At 38.0% G+C, this 16,552-nt stretch overlaps 1 protein-coding gene across 2 annotated transcripts in view; it reads left to right on the top strand.

Annotated features, from left to right (window-relative positions):
* Positions 1-16,552, top strand: part of LOC125225734 (neurogenic protein big brain) — a 206,366-nt gene that overhangs the window by 185,623 nt on the left and 4,191 nt on the right. Inside the window, exons 3-4 of one of the 2 annotated variants that reach the window (XM_048129575.1) lie at positions 12,844-13,039; positions 15,693-16,021. In XM_048129575.1, coding sequence (XP_047985532.1) covers positions 12,844-13,039; positions 15,693-16,021 — 525 coding nt within the window. Of the gene's footprint in view, positions 1-12,843; positions 13,040-15,692; positions 16,046-16,552 lie in introns of both variants that reach the window. The other variant, XM_048129574.1, reaches the window with a different exon arrangement.

Here is a 16,552-nt window from a genome sequence, read left to right as displayed (position 1 = left end):
TAGAAGGTGTTAGGTAGTTAGATGTAAAAGGATTGAAAACCGTGCAGTACCGGTTTTCATTTGGTAGGACTGAACCGGATCCAGTTTTTTAGGGATTACAAAGATAATTAAATGAAATATTTTGAGATATTTACATTTATATTACCATTAAACAATAAAAATACTAAAACACATTATAAGTTATAACTGCCAGTTGCTAAAGTGCCCATAAGACTGGCTGGTGGATGGCAATGTCAATGCGTTGAGCGAGAAACAGAAAATCCTTATTCATCTGTGGATTTTACTAAAAGGTATGACATTTTTGACTTTTTCAACTATCTCATTTGAAAGGTATATAATAAAACAGTAAAAACTGTGACAACACAACGTCAAATTAATTGTAGAAGAAAATAGAAATTTAAATGACTGGATCCGGTACTCTAAAAATTGCCGGATCCGGCTGGATATTCAGGTCCGGCAACCGGATTGCAATCCCTAGTGTAAATAGGTCATTCTCGCTTTGAGCCGGTGCTCGGTAGCGTGTCTGGTTCAATGAACGCGTGCCTTTGTTTAAACTGAGCTGTGATATATTGGAAATTGAATTCTAGAAGTTTTGATAACATACATTTAACTTGCTCGTCTCCTGAATAAATGTTTACGGGCCGTAATTTTTTTTTTATTATAAACTGGCCAGTGATTGACCTTAGTCGCACCTGATGGAAAGTGACGACAAGGTCGAGGTTGTAGCTCACTGGTTCAGTAATAGCCTATTCACTCACTTTGTTTCATTTAAGGCGGTAAATATCTGAGAGATCAATGTTTGTTCATAAAAATGACTAAAAATAAAAAAACTTTTTACAGATAAAACATAGCAAAGAGAGTTTTGAACGATTCACGGTTATTTGCATTAGACTTATATTGAAGGTAATCACGGTCTATATCCCGGACAAAATAAGTTTAATGAAAACATAGCAAATTTTATCTATCCATTGTTTAGATTACAGTTTTTTTTTTCCTTTTTTTATGGAGACACTGAGATTTCATAAGACGTTTGTACTTTATTTTGTTTACATAAGACATTTGTACCTTATTTTGTTGTGCAATAAAGATTAAATAAACAAATTAATAATAAATTTCATCAAAACCGTTACAGACGTTTCTGAGATCTGCTAAAATATATAGATAAAAGAATAGCTCGTTTAAAGGTAAAATATTTATATAAGATATCGTCACTACTTTTAAAAAATCTCGTATCTCACGCTGATCCTCAAATTTAAAACGCAGTAAGTCTATATGCATTCCTTACATACTACAATTTTCTTTTCATTGACAGATATAAGTATAAAGTAGTGAAGTATCACAAATTTGCCTCTCAATACGAAAACTTGAAAACTTGGTCAGTTTTCGTATATTTTCCGCATCGCCTACGGAAATTCTGCGTAGAGGTATGCTACGACAGCTACGGCCGTAGCGTGTGGCGTAGCAATGAATTAGCTTATACAGGGTGTAAACTTAATACGGGCGAACCTCTTAACGGTGGTGAGTATAGGACATAAAAAATGGAATTCGATAATTTTTACTTACAATTGAAATATTTTTTTTATCCATACAAATTAATTCGGCCCGCAACGTAATGCAAACACACTCGCGTTAAACGCTCGTTGACAGTTGTCATTGATTGTCATCGCAACCACGTTTACAGTACATTGCTGCTGGGAAGTTTTTCAAAAATTCATTATGGGGTGAAAATTAAGAGTAGCTCAAAAACACCTCTTAATTAATGATAAAAATATTGAATTATATGCCTGGTTTCATTTAACGCCCTTATTAGGTTACGCACTGTAGATTAACCCGTGTGGCCCGAGAACCAATTCGCACTGGACAACGACTGAGGCTAGATAGATAGATAAATAATTTTATTTGTATCCACAACACAACATAATATAAAGGTTACAGGAAAAAAGAAATGTAAGCACGGCTTAACTTAACTAAACAAAGAAAAGATAAATAAAATTATAAAGAAACATGTGTCGTGGTACAAAAAGGCGCTGGTTCAGCGTTGTGATGTTGCAAGCTTGAGCGAGAGCAAACGTGACTTTCCATTGGAAAGGCATGTTTTCGTCCTTGCTGCGCTAGAAGCACAAGTATTCAAGGATTCTTTTAGCGTGAAACGCCACAAGTTTCCTAGTACAATAGTCTAATAGTAGTACTTATTACCTAACTATTTCCACGCATTCAAGATTCAAGGCTTCCAAAGGCAATGTATTCCAAACTATTAAGCTGTATTGTATGTTGCCAAAATTAACTATGTATAGAGTAATTTACGGGACAATACAGATCTGAAACAAAAGGAATATGACGCAAGTTATAGTCATATAACGTTATACAGTATGTAAATCTAACGGTGATATTACACGGGCAACACAATTGCCAGCAATTCACATACATTGCCACGTTTCTTCAGTACGCACCAACTGACTATGGAGTAAAAGCGGCAATGGTATGTGAAATGCTGCCAATTGTGTTCCCGTGTAACAACACCTTTAAACAGGAACAATAGAAAAAAATATAGACAAATACTACAATTTTATTTCCAAATATTTATTTTAAGCTATTTTGATTTAAATTGTAATATTTGTCTGTATGTTGTAAATAAATAAATTCAGTCATCGGCAAAAAAAAAGAATATCAATGATCCTTACAACTAGGGAACAAATCAAATTATTTTATTGAATATTTTTCGATTTGTTCTTTTTTAAGTAGTCACACTACTATATATATATCATACACGAAAGAAAAAACTACAAGGCCCACTGGTGGCCGAGCCGGGTATCGAACTCGGGTCTTCAGCTTACGCGGCGTCCTCACCACTAGACAGGCGGGGGACTAGGCGGGCGGGTGGCCCTGTCGTTTTTTCTTTCGTGTATGATATCTATTTAAATTTATAATCAATGATCCTTGTTACATATGGTTACATAATAAGGAACACTCATTTATGATCTTAGCAACAGTAAGATTAGGTAGAACATTCTGTTATTGGTTTAATAATGATGATTATTTCATTTACTTACAATGAAATAATTTTATTTCTTGACATGATATCGATAAGAGAATAAGTGAAATTCAGTATGATGTATGAGAATTGGCGTAGCTGTACTAAATTTTGCTCTTCGTGTTGCTATCAACTATAGAGACGAAATGCTTTTATGAGTTATTTATTGTTGTAAACCTAGAATATACTCTCTTTATATTTAGCTATAATATAACCTAAACCCAATATTAAAATTATTGAATAAACCCCCGACTGCGACATAGTAGACCGATTTTCATGAAACATGGCTAAGAACACTCCCGACTAACTTAGCTTTCAGACAAAAAAACTAAATCTAAATCGGTTATTCCGTTCGGGAGCTACGATGCCACAGACAGACACACACACAAACAGACAGACAAACAGACAGACAGACAGACGGACAGACGGACAGACAGACAGACAGGCCGACACGTCAAACTTATAACACCCCTTCGTTTTTGCGTCGGGGGTTAAAAACACGTGAATGCATCTAGCCATTCATGTATGTATCCAGTTAACATTACCTGCACGATAGGCTTGTGCCGTTTCGTTCGTTGATCGGAGCGCTCCGATCTCGTTCAATCGCTCCCACGAACTAGTTCGCTCTTTTAGGTCTTTTGCTCATTTAGTTCAGCCAGACCAGTAACCACTGCGGTCGGAAAGATCAGAACGAATGGGACCGAATAGTGTCAAAATGATACGAATAGTCCACAGATAGTAACATTCCGGGCCGAAAGGTTGTAAGTAACCGAAGTTTAATATGAAAACTTGACTTTTTTTTGTTGCTCTGCTAAGTAGCTCTCGCTCTCGGCCGGCGCAGTCACACATTCGTTCTCGATCCAAACCGCTCGCGCTCGCCGATCCTATACATTAACTGTCAAAATTGCATCATTTAAAATTCAACAGTGGGATTACTTATATAACATGTTGATTCCATCAAATCAGGGTTCAATGAAGTGTCCAACCAAAACATATTAACTGAAAATATCATGTAACAATATTCAACTTTGTTTTAGTACTAAAAACTGTGGATTGCAAATGTCTTATTTTGACAGGATTGTATATACCTATGCGACAATTAGCGACATATTATACAATAATATTGTTGTCTGAGTACCAAACACAAGCCTTCTTGAGCTAATCGTGGACAAGAATGTCCTAGTATATTGATTTTATTCATCCACATAAACGGAGAATCAAAACGGAACGTCAGTTCTTGCAATTGGAATAAAGCCCCCGTGTGAAACACTGTTTATATTCGCGTCACGCCACGCTGTCTCCGCTCTACTTTAGAGATTTAGATATCTCTATTTACGAATGTTGAGCTTTAGTGCTTGGAACGTACTGTACGTAGTTTATTTGGCGTTTAGTGGGGGATGTGACATTTATTTTTATAGGTTGCTATTTAACACTTTCGCAGTCTAGTGCCCTATATTTGGAACACGACAAAACCAGTTCCACAAGTCCACAAACATATGAGTAACTCATCAGGATCTTTATATAAGTACCTTAGTACCTACTGATTTTGTCGTACCTACATTGGTTGGAGTAATGTGATCTTATAAGGATGCCTAAATATTTCGTATGGGGACTTTTAAGGTTTTAATAAAATCAATATTATAATTTAGGATCATTATTTTTTATATATCGGGCATTCCACGAGAATGTTGCTTACAACATGCAATTCTTCTAATAATTCTGAAACCGCTAAGAAAGCGAACTTGTGTCTGACAAACTTTCATACCCCATTAAGTATTTAAAGATTGTTTTAAAGAATAAAATGTCCACAATTTATCGCTGCTGTAGAAAATTGAGAATTTTAACACTTCCAACAAAATCCGAGTCAAAATACATAGCTGCGATATTTTTGCGTCATTCAAAACTCTCCTGAGGATATTTTTCACTGCATTTTATCACTTACTCGGTTACCGGGCTGACTGCAAACGCTGTAACACAAAACCGGCGTCGTCTCTACGGACAGAAGGAACATTTTCTGCATTTTATGCTTGGAAACTTGGTTTTAGTGCTTTAAAGCACGATATCAGTCGCATCTGTTTGACTGCTTCATGCTATTAAGAGAGATTATTAATAATAAGTTACTAACGCAACAGATCCTTCACTTGCTCACAAAACGACAAATACCTACGCTTTATTTAACTAATACTAATAAGTTACTACGTAAAATTCAGAAGAATAGTAGGTACGTGCCACGCGACCACACAGGCGGGCGCGTGGTGTCCCTCGGCCACTTGCTACCTCGAGGCAACTGCTAGCGGGTAGGTACTTATCGCGGTCGCGCGAGTGACGTAGGCCGGCCAAAATTCCTTCAAATTGAATTTTGGCACTAAAATGTTCCTATTATTAAAAAATTGTGCGTATTGCGACATAATTTAAAATACCTCAGAGATCTGACCGTCCCAAGATCATCCATTGATAGCGCTTTAAGGTTGAGAGAACACTCTCAAAGCTTATTAAACCTGCCTGTGCCTGTGCTAGTTAGATACCCTTCCTTGGAAAGAATTCTTGCCGGAGCTGTAGTAATTAATTATATAGCAGACTGTACCAGAAACCTTTGTTGCTGCTATCTTAGGAACATAAAAAGTACAAAATAAACACAAGCGATGTGAAGTAGACCACCTTAGCGTGTATCAAATAAATGATAAATGAATATTAGGGGTCATCAAATTCTTTACCGGGATTCTAACCCGATCGGCTTAGCAGACAGAGTACACGACAGAGTTGATAGTGATCAACTTGGCCAGACCGGTTGTCAATAACGAAATCAATATTAAATAAAAAACAGCAGCAGCAGGTGCTCCCACAGTCAGCACCTTTTTCTGTCACTAGGACTCGTAGTTAACTATCGAAGTTGTGACGTCTTTGTGTATAACTCCGGCACTCAGTAACTTCGCCTCGTTTGCCTTTGTGCGCGGCTCACTGCCGCAGCGTTATTTGTGTCAATTCTGACGTTTCACTGCACCATATGCACTGGAATCTGTTGTGATTACAATATTCATGTGGTTTCATGTAGCATCAAGGGCTGCTACTTAGTATCAAATAAATAAAAATCTCTCACAGTCAACACCTTTTCCGCCACTAGGACTCATAATAACTATCGAAGTTGTGACGTCTTTGTTATAACTCCGGCACTCAGTAACTTCGCCTCGTTTGCCTTTGTGCGCGGCTCACTGCCGCAGCGTTATTCGTGTCAATTCTGACGTTTCACTGCACCAGATGCACCGGAATCTGTTGTGATTACAATATTCATGTTTGTGTATCACTGTGGCTACTATGATTTAGTAACCCGTTACTAGATAGCGTATAAAGGTCACGGAAGAAAGGAAGGAAGGTTGATTCCATTTGGGGCACTGTTAGAATAGAATAGAATATTTTATATAACATCAGTTTGGACAAATATAACAGAGATAAAATACAACACAATCTAGATGATAAATTGGGGATCCCACTCAGCATATTGTCACGGCATGCCGAAGCGCTGTTTTTCAGTGGGTCCCGGACTAAGCAAAGAGCTAAACTAAAATAAAAAATAGCACAAATATCAAACAGATGCGGAATACTATGTATGTATGTATGTTCACTTGCTCTATACATATATTGACATTTTACGGTTGCTAAGAGTATTATGCTAACGGCTGCATCAAATATAGAGCTCATCTCAGCTCATCTCACACACACGGTACCTATGAAGTAGGGTATCGTATTAATATTAGAATAATAATTGTCGAATTGCGTACTACGCAGTTTCATTACATTATTACTAAGTTTAATTTGTTTTTGTGTACCAACCGCTGAACGTGAGACATAAACGTAGGCATAGTTCACACAAATATCAATCATCAAAACACGTCAATTTCATGAGAGTTGTACCACTAAGTAGGAAGTTTTAAGCACGCAAAAAATCATGTCATTACATGTAATTATTTTGGTTGTTGTACTTCCAGATTTTTTATACAAGTATAATCTGTATAATATGTCAGATAACTTGCCTTCATACACATGTTCCGTAATTACAAATGTGTTTGTGTTTGACTTCTTTAAAATATGCGTAGGTAGTAGTTTATATTCGGTCACAAAATATACACCCTGTTTTTATTTAATTCCGTTAACTTTAAGGGAAGGTTCTTGAAATCAAATACAATTAATTTATCTAAGAAACTAGCGTCTTAACTCTTACGGTTATCGAGTTATTAAAACAATAAAGATACCAATTCCTAATGTTATTTGTTTTGACATGTGCCGTCAAACACTTGACACTAACTAGAATGTTATTGTTAAGGGTCTCTCACACTAATAAATTCATTGACTATGTATGAAAATGATGAAAAAATTTTTTTTGCGAATTTAACTAAAAGTGATATCCAGGGTGGTTCCTGATAATGAACCTAGCTACGTGTTGAATTTAACGGAAAACAAAAAAAACACGGTGTATTTCATATACCTAACGGGAAATAACACATGCGATGGATTAAAACGTCAGCTCTAATGAATGAAATCCCTTTCAAACATTTGTATGTTACTCATACTCGTAGATTTAAAAATAAAACCATGTGACAATCCTTTCTCAGTAGGTCCTAATTAAGATGGTTGTTTAATGTGGCAATGTCAATGACATCCGGGCAGATGTTGATCCCACTTGACACCTCAACCATGCCAATGTCACACATTCTTCGTTGTAGGTATACATATGTGTGTACAATACATTTAAACTGGGTTTTCATTCATATGTGCATATGTAGTGTGTACACGCATCGCATTATATCTCTACAACTTTTAGTCATTATTTTTTACAAACATAATAAATAAATAAAATGAGTACCTAATAGGTTTTTATATATAACCCGTGTGGTGATGGGTTAAGAATGTCACCACCCCCTTTCTTCCCGTGGGTGTCGTAAAAGGCGACTGTGGGATATGGGGTAAATTGTTGCGTAGGCGAGAGGCTGGCAACCTGTCACTGCAATGTCACAGTTTCGTTTTCTTTCAACCCCTTATTTGCCAAGAGTGGCACTGTAACTTTAGCAGTTTCATGTGCTCTGCCTACCCCTATATGGGAAACAGGCGTGATTGTATGTTGTGTGTTGAAAGAAAGTAGGGATGCATTTTTGTTTCTTAAAATTGTTGATCTGAGTTAGAATATTAGCTATGGAGTTATTTTGATACTAACAAGATTATAAAAGTATTACTTTCGAGAAAAATATGTATACATATAGATAAATATAATAACTAAAATTGTCGTCAGAAAACAGTAGCTGTAACAAAGTTCAGGTTGCATGTAAAAAGACCATTCAACACAAAGCACTTAACCCTTTCACTACTTTCTGCACTAAGTGCTCCAAAAAACCACAACACATGAACACCAACTTTCATCCTCACAACCTTTAATCCTTCAACATTTTACATTACGCAAAAGAGTGTAAGGTTGAATTTAGTTAAGTAAGAGATAGAAATAAACCCTTTTGTGAAGAATTGCTCGCGTGGCTGGTTCTGCACTGCGTGCGTAGCCGAATCGGGCTCATTTCTCCGACGCCAAACGAAAACGAAACGCCGCGCCAGTTAGGCCGGCTCTGTCGCGCCAATACGCACGAGCGATAGAAATAGACATCTACTAGCGTTTCGTTTCGTGAGCGTTAGTGCCATTCGGCTACGCACCTTAGTAAACTTGCAGTGCCGATGTGAATTGTCTTCCAGAACATTGAGTTTCATCGACAAGCCAGTTACATCTCTTATTCTGATTTGCATATTTTAGGTGTATTGTCTAAGACTTACATTAGCAAATCAGCATAGCTGGGCACCGTTAATCAAATAGTTAACTTCGTTAATCGTTAAAGCGATACATTTCGACAAATTTAACGTAAGTTAAAGTTAATCGTTAATCCGTTAACACGTGAAGAAAAATGAACTTTTCTTTAAATATTTAGTTGCATCAGTATCCACTATAACGTATTATATTTCTGTAAAAGGCCGAAGTACAGCTAGCCTATTGAACTCTAGGCTGCACGTGGAAGGCAGTGATCGCCTGAGCTACTGCCAAGAGCTGTGTCAGGAGAGATGCTGGCGGTGACGGGACTGTTGTGGCACTTTGGGCGGTAGAGGCTAGGGAAGCGAATGTGGTCGTAAATAGGGCTCGAATTTGCTGCCCTATCACTACAAAAGTCGCCATGGTAAAGCTTAGGATTCACCGAATCAAAGTTAGTAAAAGCAAATCCACGTGAAGAATACTTTTTTAGGTAATATTTCGGACTTTTAGCAATCGACATCGGTAAAACCTAGGATTTACCGGCAAATCATAGGATTTGCCGTACTTCGGGCTTTTATAGTAGCGTTCAGAACGTGTTTTTCGCAGCGCAGATGGCGCCTGTGCCCTACTAGATTAACGATTAACGGACTCGGAAAAATTTAACGGAAGTTAACGAGTCCGTTAACATTTTTTCAAGTTAACTTAAAAGTTAATCCGTTAATCGAAATGTTAACTTCGTTAATTAACGATTAACGGATTAACGAGTTAATGCCCAGCTATGCAAATCAGCAATAAACAAATGAGATAATTCACTTAGCATTCTTCATATTAATTATGAAACAGAATACCTACAGATACAACGCGTATTGCAAGCATGATTGTAACTTGTAACAAAGAGGTAGTTACTAATCTACTTTGACTGCTTCGTAGAGATTTTAGAGTTCATTCATTTAATTAATTTGACGGCAGTAAGCACTATAAGTACCCTACCTTAATATTGTTGGTAAGTATAATATCAAATACGTAACTAGGTCAAAAACTTTTTATGCGCCTAGAGTACCTAAAATTGGCAGAGCCTTCAAAAAATTTTACTAAATGAATTTACACGTATGAAAAAGCTAATCAGTCATACTTATGCAGGAGTCATTACCAGTTTGCTCATTTGTTAAATATTCAGTTCTACCAATTGTTATTTTATTAAACTCAGCAGGTTTGGCTCAAATGTGCAAACCTACCTATATGAAATACCTAAGCAGCTATACATAAAATGCAGAAGTCATTACCAGTTCTCGTTAGTTGAATGTTTCGTGTTACCAAATGAAGCTACAATGCCATTTCCGGCGGAAGTCGGAACTTATGCAAATTAAAACAAAGCTTAGCATGCAGATTGCCACTTGTCTGCCTGGCCACATGCATAATTGCATACCCAAAAATCCTTGGGTGAGGCAAAATAATTTAGGCGTAAAAGTTAGTGAAGTATAGAATTAATTATAACATGACATTATACATACACAGTTCTGTTATTACTTGGGTAGATCCCCTTAAGGTAGATAGATAGATAGATAGATAAGTCATTTATTTGGCAGACTGCAAACACACACAATACAATACACAATTTAAAACACACAAATTAGGCGCAACATAAAAAAGAGACAGAACAGTAAAATACAATTGAGACAGTAAAAAAAAAAACAATAACAAAAAAGAGAAAAGAAAAAGAAAATACAAACTGTGTGCGTTGCAGCAGGACAAAAGGGTCGCGGCTCAGTGATACGCTTCGCTCTTTCGACCGAAGCACTGATTTTCTGCCGGAACCCAGGTCACAATCACAATAGATAAATAATTACTTATATAATAACGATTTCTATAACATTAAAATGGAAACAAGTGTAAAGTGTATAGTGTGAATGTCATCTTATGTGCATATCGTGTGATGTTTTCTCGATAGTGTTAATGTTAAAATCGCAAGTATGTAAGCCTAGTTTGACTACTGTTCCCACCAGATTATATTCTGAAATCTGCAACCAAGTACCCGAATGGAATCCCATTTGTTTGCTTCTTGAGGAGAATATTTTTAAATCGAATCTTAAATGATTTTTTGGATTTTAAGGGATAGATAAATAGGTAGATTATTGCAAATTTTTTTTATTATTAGGTAAGGTCCTAGTCATGATAACAAATAAAGATAAATAGGGTGTATTAGGGTAATTCCGAATGACAGAAATGCTCTGGTAATTCCGAAAGGGGAATCTTGATATGATGGAAATAATAGTGGTTTTCATGCGACTTTCCTAATTAAACGACTTTCGGAATTACCCTAATGCACCTTACATTAAATGCTTAAATAATCGTAGAATTTCCGTATTCTTTAATGTAAGACTTACAGTTTGTCCATGTATTTAATGCAAGATGGCTATGCCACCATCTTATCCTTTTGTATACATAATACATATATACCGTAGAGTAATGAGTAGACTCAAAAATCTTCGTATAGCATAGCTTCAGGCGCTGACATGGAAAAATATAATGTAACAATGTAATACATTGTAGGAACTATTGATTTTTCCTAACAAAACATTCTATTCGAAGCCCCAGTAATAGTTCGGGGCGAAACTAAAAAGGGCAGTAAATAAAATAGCGAAAATACGTAAATCTTGGTGCTCGCGCGGCGCATAGCAATGAGTCGTCCGAGCGCGGCTTTTCGTGGCTTTAATAAAATAAATAGTTAGTATTTATTGCACTTTCAACGGTTCCTATTAATTCTTGCTTATATGCTGGCGCGTTCTTTGGCACGTGCAGTAGGGAGTTGTTGTTTAAGGTGCAACCTGCAGCAGACCGTTGCAAAGAATATACGAGTGAAACTTGTTATAGTTTTTGCGCTGTGCACACAAGATGATGTACCGAGTATACCTAACTAGTATACTAATTACAGGTACTACATCATCTTGTCTGTATATAATTATGTATACTGTAAGTAAAACGTAAGCCATGGCGACACGTCTTTATTTTTTTTAATGACGCAAAAATGTTGAATTTACCAACTTAGGCCGCTTTCCCCGCTTGTCGGAAGGGGGCCATAGAAAGAAGAAAGAGCCAATCCAATCTCAACAAATCAACGATAAAAATAAAGGCAACTAAGTGCAAAATGGTGTACCTACCTGTGCAAACAATAAATTCCTCTGGCTTTAGAAAGATATTTTGGAAGAGCCTGCGGTGTTATTATAAGACTAGGAGACTAGAGCGCGCTGGTTTTATTGTACACCTTATTATATAAAACCGCTGCTCAAGAAAGCTATCAAAAGTTATAAGAGATAATCTAATCAAATAACTTAGGATAGTAAGAAGGCTTATATACCGCATTTTAGTACCGCAGAATGTCAGTTCTGTAGTTCCTATATGTATGTTCAAGTTCATAGCCTAGACGTAAGTCATACGAGTAAATAGTATCGGTCATAGTCAGAAGTTCAAATTAATGCATCGAGTTGAAGTTCGTTACGAATTCTTCAAAAATGAATCAAATAAAACGAATAATAAAATTATTAAATAACTTATTGTGTCATCGTGGATAATAAAACGTACCGTAATGGTAAGGAAAATGAACCATCAGGTCAGAATCTACTGATCACCTCATCATACTCCGCTAGACGAAGCAATTGAGAAATAGCTAACCCGATTAAAACATCTCATTAACCCGTGGAGCGTCCTATATGTTATAAATTTAATATTATAGAATATTCAGAAAATGCTTAAATTTTTACATAGACAGTACTAATTTATTGTTAATGTCTCCACTGTACGCTAGGTAGGTGTGTGTGTCTGTTTGTTTGTCCGTCTTTCAGGTCGGAGCGACGAATTGTCGTGATTTTTTTAAGTGGAAATAATACAAACTCATTTTGTCTCTTTCTAAATACTTATAAAACTTACATCTAAAATTTTTTAGTCCCTTTTGTACGGGTAGGTAATCTTTTTATAAAACTTACATCTATAGTCGAATAAAAAACTGTAAATTTAACCTTCCTTCTCTTTGTTCCAGCCTAAGCATGCCCGGCTACGGTGGCAGCCTGGCAGCCGCGTTGCCAGGCGCCGGCAGCGCCTGGGAGCGCCTCGGTGCTGAGCTGGTGCTGTCAGGGTTGGTGGCCGCGGCGTACTTCGCTGCCATGGAGCGGCGATGGACCGGGGCGGCCCCTGCGTTCCTCGGCGCAGCTTATTGTGCAGCTACTTTTGTCTCTGTGAAGTGTGCCTACTACTAGTTCATTCGACAAAGTATGAGCTAACCCATTCCTGGTTGGTTACGCGGCTGGCTAGGAATGGCTAATCTGGTGCTATCCGGAGTGGCAGCAGCATTGCGTTTTCCGGTGCACCGACTAACCTGGGTAAGAGTAAACTGACGGTGCTCTGCAGGTTGGTGTCAATGGCGTCTGTGTTTCTGATCCCAGATTATTGTGCAACTATTTTTGTTTTAATAATTAGTCTAGAATAACTTGGCGTGGGCTGAAATAGTATCTAAAGAAACTGTTGGTATCCACTATTGATGTTACTTCACTGTGCTATGATGTATTTGGGCCAATTTGACTTGTTGTGCAACTGAACAGGTAGGCTATTTAAACTACTAAGTGTAAATTCAAAAAAAGCCTTTGTCGACTCCATTTTTTCATTCACCCAAGTCATATATATACAGTCTAGCTGGTAAAGTCTGGCAGTAAAGCCTAGTGCCGTTCCAATAAAACGCTGACGTTTTCCCACTTGAGATCGACATTGTTCAGATCGGCGGCGGCACTACTGATGCAAAGCAAGTCTTTAAGGTATTACCTACTAGACGCCTACTCAGCCCTGTGCCAATAGAGCAGCCTACTGAGCGGACTACTGGCTATAGCTAAAAGTTCTATTTTTAAATCATTTGGTTTTGAGAGAGCGCTACTTCAATAGGGCCACTTGCCTGTTAAATCAGTATTCTCTCTCTTACATCCCAGTGGATATTTCGCAATGATTTAATAAACTTAGCTCGCAGCGAGACCTTTAGTAAGTAATTCTGAAATATTTTAACGCAAATACCAAAAGCTGAACTTTTCTTACGCCAAACGAAAGCGATATCTGAGATCATAAAATTACAGTCTGTTCTGCTCTGATTGACTTATTTACTACCCAATTATCCTACTTTAGTACCAATTTCATTACAAATTAGTTGGACAAAATGGGGCAATCGATGTTTTAGTATTTGGGCATAAAATTGATATAAATTCCCTACATAAAGCTCATTCTGTGTTCAATATTGATGATATTGAAATCATAATTAATATAAAATTGTCTATGAAGAGATACACGACTTTGATACACGAACTTAGGTACTTTGTTCAGTCTACAAAGGTAAAGCCAGGCCAGAAATATATGACTAGGTACGCACCATGTTGCCGAATTTAGTATTTTTATACTACGTCGGTGGCATACAAGCATACGTTCCGCCTGATGGAAAGCGGTCACCGTCACCTATGGACGCCTGCAACTCAAGGAGTATCACGTGCGCGTTGCCAACCCAATAGAAACTTGAAGTTCGTTAGAACTATTTTCTTCATATTAAACTGAACTGTCACTGGTACAGCGCCCTCCTGATAAACCATACTTACTAATATTATAAATGGGAAAGTGTGTGTCTGTTTGTTTGTCCGTCTTTCATGGCAAAACGGAGCGACGAATTGACGTGATTTTTTAAGTGGAGATAGTTGGGATGGAGAGTGACATAGGCTACTTTTTGTCTCTTTCTAACGCGAGCGAAGCCGCGGGAAAAAGCTAGTAGTCGTATATTTCTAGTCAGGCTTTAAGAGTGTTAAGACTGACTATATATCTATTGTCATCTTAAAGCACCACTATATATAACTTGTATAGATTACTCATATGATAATAGATAGGCATCTGCCGCCAGGGTACGCTGCCTCGATTCATATGTGTAATTTATTTCAATTTAGTGTTAAGACGACTATAATTATCGTCACGTCAGTATTACACATTTCGCACAAAACATCAATATTCCACATTCCTCGATACACGTGCAATTGTACAAAATGACAGACAGCTCGCCGAGATAAATCGCGCCACATGTGCCTGAATAGCTCTTTTGTGCACCGTTACGGACAAAACGTCGTAACCGCCATACAAGGTCAACGAACATAAGTCTTTTTATACAGAACACGATCCTTCCGCCCGCTACCTGCTTTTGTGCTATAAGGATGCGGACAGCTGGTTGCTTTACATTGATATCCTATATTTAAAACGTAGTAAGTGCGTATGGGTCACATACGTTCATGTTACTTTTTAAATTAGCAGCGTTTTGGACATCTGTCTCCTGACAATGCAACAAAAAACGATCGACGTCTCGTCTATTCTGCTCTGATTTTATAAAAGGGTGTATGTTTAAGATTTCGAAAGTGAGATATGATCTTTTATAAAAGGTTCTAAACTAGCCAGTACCTATTGATTGTGTTCGCTAATTCTAAGAACGTTTTAATATAATTTATAGAGCATTCACGAAGAATTTCAAGGTGCAAATTCCATAAAAAGTATTGTACAAATTGCAATTAAGTTTGTAAGGGATTTCATGGGGACTGATCCGGCGATACGGTGGTCGCCATTAAGGGCGACATATTTTTTTTATAAGATAGGAGGCAAACGAGCAGACAGGCCGCTTGATGGTAAGCGATCACTGTCGCCCATGGACACCCGAAACCCCAGAAGTGTTGGCGATGCGTTGCCAGCCTTTAAGGTGTACGCTCTTTTCTTGAAGGTTTGAAGGTCGTATCGGTCCGGAAACACCGCAGGCGACAATTCATTCAATTTATCTAAGGTTTAGTTCATGTGTGGGGATCTAACCATCTTCCTTCTCTATTCCAGATGCCATCGCTAAACCCAGCGCGCTCTTTAGGCCCTTCCTTCGTCCTCTCCCGCTGGGAGAGCCACTGGGTGAGCTGGGTGGGCGGGCTCGGCGGCGGCGCGGCCTGTGCCCTGCTCCACGAGTGGGGCTCCCGCCGTCCTCGCACGTCTTCCCGCGCGTCATCCCCAAGAGACATAGACGACGACAAACCAGCCTTCACTCACTACAGACACGCTCCTACGTACTGCGCGGCGTCGGCGCCTCGACCGGACAACGCTGAGCCGCTGTATTCGGGCACGAAGAGCCTGTACTGCAGGTCGCCGCCGCCGGCGAGGCACACGCTTCACAGGTCAGCCGGACAGCACGCTCACATGTAATTATTGTTGTGCTTGTGTGGTTGGTTTCTTATATGACTGGCATTAGCTACCAACTGAAGAGTACGATTAGGTACTGAGGTAGTTGAGACTTTTAATAATTTTAGATGGTAGTTGACCAGTTGAAATATAATAAATCAATAGCGATGTCTTCAAAAGGAAGGTATTTTGTGTCAAAAGATGCTGTAAGTAGCACTCGTCAATAGCAGCAGATAACTGCGGTGTTATTTACTTAACAAAAAAGTTTCTTCCTTTTGAATGCGTCAGTAATTCTTAAGAAAAAGTTGCAATGTATTTCAATTAGGTACCTGTATGACCTAATGGTAGGTTTAAGCACAGGGTGCTGCAAAGTTGATCGCTGTGTGTTTCTGTGAGCTATGTATGTAATTATGTATGTATGATTTAAACAAATACAATGTATAAGTATTAAGTACCTATTAACTTCTGTGTCGTTGCAAATTACATATTTCTTGGGCTGAAGACAATGTTTGCATTCCCTGTCGCTG

Source organism: Leguminivora glycinivorella, chromosome 4 (genome assembly GCF_023078275.1).
Source record: "Leguminivora glycinivorella isolate SPB_JAAS2020 chromosome 4, LegGlyc_1.1, whole genome shotgun sequence".
Classification (NCBI taxonomy): domain Eukaryota; kingdom Metazoa; phylum Arthropoda; class Insecta; order Lepidoptera; family Tortricidae; genus Leguminivora; species Leguminivora glycinivorella.
The sequence above is the reverse complement of the archived record's forward strand: the minus strand, read 5'-3'. Positions and strand labels throughout refer to the sequence as shown.